At 30.4% G+C, this 8,298-nt stretch overlaps 1 protein-coding gene across 3 annotated transcripts; it reads left to right on the plus strand.

Moving 5' to 3' along the window:
* Positions 1–1,014: 1,014 nt before the first annotated feature.
* On the plus strand, positions 1,015–8,084 carry LOC100160970 (RAC serine/threonine-protein kinase). 3 transcript variants are annotated; one of them, XM_008185246.3, is made up of 9 exons: positions 1,015–1,304; positions 2,246–2,392; positions 2,496–2,730; positions 5,724–5,913; positions 5,982–6,179; positions 6,266–6,457; positions 6,535–6,801; positions 6,862–7,026; positions 7,161–8,084. In XM_008185246.3, the coding sequence occupies exons 2-9, from the start codon at positions 2,302–2,304 to the stop codon at positions 7,389–7,391; spliced, it is 1,569 nt and encodes a 522-aa protein (XP_008183468.1). In that variant the 5' UTR covers positions 1,015–1,304; positions 2,246–2,301; the 3' UTR covers positions 7,392–8,084. The 3 variants fall into 3 exon arrangements, with proteins under 3 accessions (XP_008183468.1, XP_001951736.1, XP_008183466.1); XM_001951701.5 differs by having other exon boundaries at positions 1,015–1,282; XM_008185244.3 differs by lacking the exon at positions 1,015–1,304 and adding an exon at positions 1,384–2,155.
* The last annotated feature ends 214 nt before the right edge of the window (positions 8,085–8,298 follow it).

Genomic DNA, 8,298 nt, shown 5'->3' on the forward strand with positions numbered 1-8,298 from the left:
AATTGGAAACTGAAATTGTCCGTAAACAGCTCAAAACAAATCAAAATATTTTGAAAATTTTATCATGTATAGAAAATGGAAATATAAACAACCAGTGAAAATTTCATGTACCTATCTACATTCATTCGTTTTAATGTTACACCAAAAACCAAAATCAATTTTCTCGAAAACAGATTTTGCGTAAAAATTCCCGTTTTTCCTTAAATTTTTCTTTTGTTTTTCACGGCGCTTTTGAAAATTATTGGAATTTTTACTTTTGACCCCCCCAAAGTACCAACTAGATTCACTTTCCTATCAGAAAAGGTACTGTTGAAGAAAATCCAAGCACTTTTACTGTCCTAAAAGGTGATGACAGACACAAAAAAAAATAAAAAATTAATAAAAAAATAAAAAAATAAAAAAAAAACACACATCATTGTAAAATCAATACATTCATCGTTCGACTCAGAATCTAAAATGAAAATAAATGTAAAAAAAAAATTACAAAAATTAATAAAATGCACCAAAAATACTAAAAAAATTACCGTAAATCAATAAATTCCCTAAAAATGCAAAATAAAAATTTTACTATTAAATTCTATATTCCATGAATCAAATTTCTGTAAAGACGAGCCTCGTATGTAAGCATTAGAAAAAAAGATGCAAATGCATCAAGTTCCATGCCCTAATTATAATAAATAGTAGTATTGGCTATTGCAGTATTTTAGCACGGACTTCTGCGTTTTTATTTTCACATATTGCGCCGGAAATACGTTCCGAGTGTTGACACCGATGAAAAAAAACAAGTGAATTTTGATTTCCTTGTGTTCGCCCTCGTCGTTCAAAACCGTCGGCAATCAATCGTTTTCAAACGATGGCGGCGTGTGGCATACTCAGTGCGACAGCTGCTGTTGTCTGCCAGTGCGTGCGCACGCCGTCGGCGATGGTGAAACGGCGCCCGGCGACACTGTAAAGTTCAATCCTCCCTCGGTGCGTGCGCGCGCGCGTGTGTGTACGTGTGTTTGTGTGTGAGTGTGTAAATCGTTCGCCGCCGCCGCCCTAGTCTACGTCCGCTGCCGATTACTGAATGGCGATAAAAAAACAACAACAAACCCAGTGCGTTAATAATAATAATAACAAAAATAAATACCTAAATAATAAAACATAACGTTATAAGTAAAAACAGATCGCAAACAATATGACAGTGGCATCTAGGACGTGAGACCAAACGACCAAGGAATTCCAGTATTGGCAGTGTCCGAGCGCGTGTCTCGAGTCAGTAACTATAGAAAATATCATCAAAGTAAGACATTTAACAAGAACACGTATGTATTATAATATTATTAATTCAGTACCGTCTGGCGGGAGGCGGAATCGCCGGAATCTTGCTAGGTGCGCGCGCGCGAATCGTCAGCGGTTACATCAGCCGCCGCATCACCGAAACGCGTACGATTATCGCGAGGTACAAACGCGTATTTCGAATTCGATTCGGAAACGCATATTGTGATGTGGCTCGCCCGCGCACGCATACCGTCCATCGCCGATCGCCGGCGTTTGTAAAATTTCGCTGCCGAGACACGATTTCCTCGGTCCGCGCGAGCGCTACTTTACATTCAATTTCCGTCCGGCTCGCCGCCGCGTATCGATTCACCGTCCCCCGACGTCGACTGGATATCGATCCGCGTTCCAGTCCCCCGCGATCACGATCCCGAGTCGTCTTCCTCGATCGCCGCCAACGCGGTTGAGCTGCACTCGAGCCTATCCCAATCGAACTCTCGTTGTACGAGCGCACTCACACACACACACACACACACGCATTGCACACGCGTGTGCGCATTCGCGAGTACGATACTACGACGATAATATTATAGTAAACGACCGTGACTCTGGAACCCGAGACACGCTTCGATCATGCTTTCTGCGACGTACTATTGCGCCGTGTCCATAGGGCTAAATTGCTGAAATACTGATCCTGTTGCATTACGACTACAACTTTGCCCCTTACGGTTTTCAAAACAGACTCCTATTACAACCTCTCCTTCGTCCTAATAGTATAGTCCTCTTCCCCCCTCCCACAATTGACAGCGACGGTTTTAACTTTCGGCCATCGTCAAAGGTCTTCATGTACACCTAAATGTCTTGGCGTGTGACTTTCCGGCTGTCGCATGTGTTTGTTGTTAGTTGTCTACAATTTATTTTTTTTGCTTTGTTTTTATTGGGATCTAATGTTGGTTTAATTGGTGCTCATCTAATGGTTTGGTTCTAGATGATCTGACATAATAGAACACACTTTTGCCACCGTTAACCTTTGATCTTGTAACCATGGCCGACGTACTACAGTCCATTTGCAACCCGTTGCCGCTGTCATCCAGCCAGTCGTCAATAGTTAAAGAAGGATGGCTGTTCAAACGAGGTTAGTGTTATTGTAATAGCCAACCCTCCTGCACTCTGTTGCTTTCGTTGTCCATACTTCATTGCTGTTTTCAAATTACTACAAACCTTATTCCGCATTATAGGAGAACACATTAAAAATTGGAGGTCCCGGTATTTTATACTGTTTGCCGATGGTTCACTTATGGGCTACAGAAACAAACCAGAAGGTCCAATGACCGAACCTCTCAACAATTTCACTGTAAAGAGGTGTCAAATAATGAGTGTTGATCGTCCCAAACCATACACATTCACAATTCGAGGATTGCAATGGACCACTGTTATTGAACGAACTTTTCATGTGTCTTCTGATAAAGAAAGGTTAGTATTATTTTACAAACATTTGTTATTTCAAACATCCATCTTTACATCTATCAATGAAATTTCAATTTTTAATAATGATACTTATCCCTTAATCTGTAATCCTAACGACATTGTATACCTAGAGAATATTATTTTTATTAAGATAGATACCTAAATGTAAATATACCTAACTAATATTGAGTATAATATTTAAATGTACTGAAAGTTCTTGCTTCCTTAACAAACAAGTGATATATACTCTATAATAATATAATAATAGTATGTAGTTATAAATAAAAATTGTAAAATGGGAATAAGTTTTGATGCAAGCAATTTAATATTTAAACACAAGAGTTATTCATATTAGGTATACAAATTTATATTTGTTTAACTTAATTTAATCCATTTCCGCCCCTGAGCTTCACTCTATTTATGTTTTGGATTCATACCTATATCAAATACAAGTTTTTTTAAACACAATCATATATTTGATATAAACTTAATACCAACATTTTATGATATTGATAATAAATTGTATTACTTTTAAGTTGGGTTCACTCAATGCAAATCAAGTTGTCAAGCTGCTTTCCTTGTGTGAACGTTAACTTGTATTTATATTAGGCAAGTTAGTTGCCTTACTGTTGTATGTAAATCAACATTTACATTAAAAGTTAAACATGCAATATATACATATACAATTAGCAGCAAATTGTGCAAATTACTCTCCTAAAATACAATTTTTTTTTTTACTTTGACTACTTGCTATTTTTTGTAAAAAATTGAAATCAGATTATATGAAAAATAAGAGTGCAAACAACTTAAATTGTTTAACCCAAAAATGGGTTATATATTTACATTAGCTATATTAATAGCCCTTATAATACCTATTATCTCCAGCCATACTATTCTTATAGTGATAAATTACTAAGCCAATTAATATTATCACAATTTTGGCAAATCAACGAAAAGTAATAAAGTATATTAAATATAAATAAATTTGGATGTACCTAAGCCTATGTACAAATTCATTTACCTATTTTATTTAATAACTGCTAGAATTGTGCAGTTATATTTAGTAAAATTGATAAAATTAAAAATATTATTGTTCTATTAAAATGTTGGTGCTGCAATTTGAATCACTTCTAAGTAATGATATCTGCATGTTGAGAAAAGAATCTTATAATTTTATGAAAATATTTTAATAAAAACTACATATAATTTATTTTTTTTTTCAATTAAAACATAAACCATATGTTTACCCATAAATAAATAAGTGATAAACTAGAGGTTAACAGTTAACCTATGACTATTATAAAGGAAAATTGTTATTTTGGTCCAAACGTAATTAAGTATAGATTATGTTGTAAACAGACATTTTTTTTAATTCTAAAACAAATTGTAATCATCATCCTCATAAATATTAATTAAGATAACAAAAACAAAATTTAAAAAAAGTTTTACGAGTAACAATATAATTTTAATATTATAATGATATTACTTATTAGTTATATGTTATTTATATTTGAAAATTTCATAAATATAAGAATTTTATTCGAATCTAACTTAACAACTTATATATTATGTTTGTTTGCATATCTTAATATTTTTATTTCATGATTTCTTATTCAATTTAAAACAGTATTAGGTTTATAAACTAACCTAACGTTATTACTTATTAGTTATATTTACAAATAATTACGCATTTAACATATTTGTTAAATTAACATTTATTTATTTTTTATAGTTTGCCCGTTAAATTTCATACCTATATTAAATTTATCATTTTAATTTTTAATGTATATAATATATACTAACTATCATCGTCTTAGTATACATCAAAGGTCAGATGAAAATATTAGGTAGTTTTTATCTTATAATGACCCTATTTGTCATATTACGAAGCGTATTAAATGCTTTATTTTTTACTACCTACCTACAAAACTATTAAGTAAAAAATAGTTTCAAAGTACATAATTTGTTATCCAAAATAATTACAAACAATTGTAGAGGTCATGCTGTTAGTAAACATGGAGCACAAGTTATTCTAACTTCCACAAACACATGGTTAATGTATTTTTTTTATTATATTTTGTTTTTATTTAGATTATTCTTTTTTTGTTATACCTAAATATAAAATTATTGATCAAAAAATTAATTTTAATATTTTGTTGTACAGTTATTCTAAATAATTTATATTAGTATGTACATATTATTTTTTTAATGTAGGCAATATTTACACACCAACTTATTATTAGCTATATGGAAAGACAATATGCTAACTTATTATGTTGTATAATAATAAGTACTGAACAAATTTAAAAAGTGAGATGTTAAATTATTGAGTACCTTGTGCTAAAATTGTCCTTTGTTTAATTCTATTGCCCTGAAGATCTTAATTGAAACAGGATATATATTCAAAAAACTACCAAGAAATCTTTAGTAGTGGGTAGGCACCTTTCAATATTAGTAGCCTTTCATATTCATAACTTTTGGTGCCACATGTTGTTATTTCTATGATATATTGGTTTAAAATAAATAAATATATTTATTTATTATTTGTGCACAAATAAACAACTTGAATTATTATGTCAGTCAATATTTAATTGATATCTAAAAAATTAATAACATCAAGACGGACGTAAACATAATAATTATATTGTGCTACAATTAACATAAATTGTTTGATCCAATTGCATTTATTATATCATTAAAAATAAGTTTTAAATTGAAGTTAATGCATAGATAATAGTATAAAACTAATCTATGTCTATTTTTATTTCAAATTTATTTTCTAACTATTATTTATTATATAATACATGAAAATATAATTGAATAAGTTCAATGGAAAACTCAAGGGAAAACTAGTAAATGTTAATCACATGAAAAATATATTTTTTGTTGAATATGTTTATAAATGTATAGGTACTGATATTAAATTATAAAACAGTTTTCACAAATCTACATAGTGGTATGATTGTCAGTTGATATAATAAAAAATTTTACATTTTTAGAGAAGAATGGATGACTGCCATTAAAGGTGTATCAGAACGTTTGTCTGATGTTGATGAAGTTGAAATGGAAGGGGTATCTCATTCGACTAGCATGTCAAGCACAATGTCAGGACCCAGTTCAGATGACTTCAGTGCCAAATTTTCTGTTCAAGGAACATCTTCAAGTAAATCCACTGGAAAACGAAAAGTGGTATGTAATATAAAAATATGTTATGTGAATTAAAATTATGTATTTTTCATTCATATTTTTATTTTTAGACTCTTGAGAATTTTGAGTTTCTTAAAGTACTTGGAAAAGGTACATTTGGAAAAGTGATTCTATGCCGAGAAAAAGCAACAGGTCATTTATATGCTATCAAAATTCTTAAAAAAGAAGTCATCATCCAAAAAGATGAAGTTGCTCATACGCTAACTGAAAACAGGGTTCTCCGCACTACTAGTCATCCTTTTCTAATAGTAATTAATAATTTGCTAAATTTTATTTAAAGTTAATTCAATTCAATTTTACTTATATTTATTGTTTAATTCTGTTTATTTTATAGTCATTGAAATACTCATTTCAAACTGCAGATAGATTATGTTTTGTCATGGAGTATGTAAATGGCGGAGAACTATTCTTCCATTTGTCAAGAGAACGTGTATTTACAGAAGATAGAACTCGTTTTTATGGAGCTGAAATTATTTCTGCTTTGGGTTACTTACATTCCCAAGGAATTATTTACAGGGACTTAAAAGTAATTATTTAAAACAATATATATGGTTCTAATTATTAATTTTTGAGTTTTTAACTAATATTTAATTTTTTTTTTAGCTTGAAAATTTACTGCTAGATAAAGACGGTCATATTAAAATTGCCGACTTTGGATTGTGCAAAGAAGATATAACTTATGGGTCAACAACCAAAACATTTTGTGGCACACCTGAATACTTGGCTCCAGAGGTGTTAGAAGATTTAGATTATGGTCGGGCAGTTGATTGGTGGGGAATAGGAGTAGTCATGTATGAAATGATGTGTGGAAGGTTACCATTTTATAACAAAGATCATGACAAATTGTTCACTCTCATTTTAATGGAATCTGTATGTTAAATATTACTTTTGTAATTTTTGTTATATTCAATATTTTTAACTATTGTTAAGGTACGATTTCCAAGAGGACTTTCTGCTGCTGCAAAAAGTTTGCTAACTGGTCTTTTAATTAAAGATCCCAAAACGCGATTGGGCGGAGGTCCTGATGATGCCCAAGAAATCATGAGTCATGTTTTCTTTAGTAGTATTAATTGGTTGGATTTGGAACAAAAAAAAGTAATAGAAACTATGATTCTACTCGTTGAAATAATATAAATATAATTTTTAAATTCTTTTTAATTTAATAAATAATATATTTCTTAATAAATTCCTATTTCTAGAATTACTAAAAAAATTAACAATTATTTTAGATTCCTCCTCCATTCCAACCTCAAGTATCATCAGACACAGACACACGATATTTCGACTCAGAATTTACTGGAGAATCTGTTGAACTTACTCCACCTGACCTGTCATCGCATCACCTCAACAGCATTGCAGAAGAAATGGAGCAATCACAACCATACTTCCCACAATTCAGCTACCAAGACTTAGCTGGATCAATATCAATAAGTGCCAGTTCGTGTTTCAGTCATACGTGAACAAAATAAAAATATGTAAGTGATTCTGTAAAATATTGCTTAACAATTAATTAATTTACTACAAATGATAAACTGACTTTACTCTTCATATTTTTTTCTTTTTGACATTAGGCTATTTTCTGTATATAAATTATATTAATACTATACAATGTTTTGAACTAGTGAATTTTTTTTTTTGAACTTTGGTCAAATACTTATTGAAACTTATAACACACAAAAAGTCACTCTTATAAGATCGTTCAGTATTTATAGAATTTTTCATCTATTTATTTTTCTGTACGTAGCTGTTTATTATAAATTATTGCTGTTTTTTTTTTCAATTATTATTATTTTTTTTTCTGTCTTGTTGAAAGTGTTTGTTTTGTGTACATATTGTTGAAAATTTATTCTAAAAACATTTTACCGGCCTCCCTTGTATGCAGGATACATTTTTATCCTTAAAAATTGTAAAGCATTTTTTTTTTTTATGTTTTCGATGCGGAATTTCTGTTTGTCTTAATTTTACATCATAGTGAGCTCTATAGATAGTGTATTGGGTTATAAGGGAGTATGATTGGGAAAAATTGTAGGTAGAAAATGTATACAAGCGGGATTTGTACTCTAGAAACTATTTAAAAAGCTTGCAATTAAGTTTTTATATAATTATACATTATGAATTATATTTTGTAATATAGCCTTTACACTTTATTTGAACTTATTGCCGAATAATCATTTTAAACCAAATACCATTCAAATTCTGTAATTAAATTGTTATTTTTAATACTGTTTATGAATGATTATGCATATTATTAAGTAATCAATTTTAAAAGAAACTAAATTGAATTTCCTTACCTTGTGAAAAAAATTATAGTTTTGGTTTTATACAGTAAATAGTTTATGAAGAACAAAATAGATACTACGTTTACCA

The sequence above is a fragment of the Acyrthosiphon pisum genome, chromosome A1 (assembly GCF_005508785.2).
Source record: "Acyrthosiphon pisum isolate AL4f chromosome A1, pea_aphid_22Mar2018_4r6ur, whole genome shotgun sequence".
In the NCBI taxonomy this organism is placed as follows: domain Eukaryota; kingdom Metazoa; phylum Arthropoda; class Insecta; order Hemiptera; family Aphididae; genus Acyrthosiphon; species Acyrthosiphon pisum.

Coding starts and splice junctions, on each gene's coding strand:
- LOC100160970 (XM_008185246.3), top strand. CDS start 2,302: ATGGCCGACGTACTACAGTCCATTTGCAACCCGTTGCCGCTGTCATCC. Junction 2,393..2,495: donor AGGATGGCTGTTCAAACGAG/GTTAGTGTTATT, acceptor TCCGCATTATAG/GAGAACACATTAAAAATTGG. Junction 5,914..5,981: donor CCACTGGAAAACGAAAAGTG/GTATGTAATATA, acceptor TTTTATTTTTAG/ACTCTTGAGAATTTTGAGTT.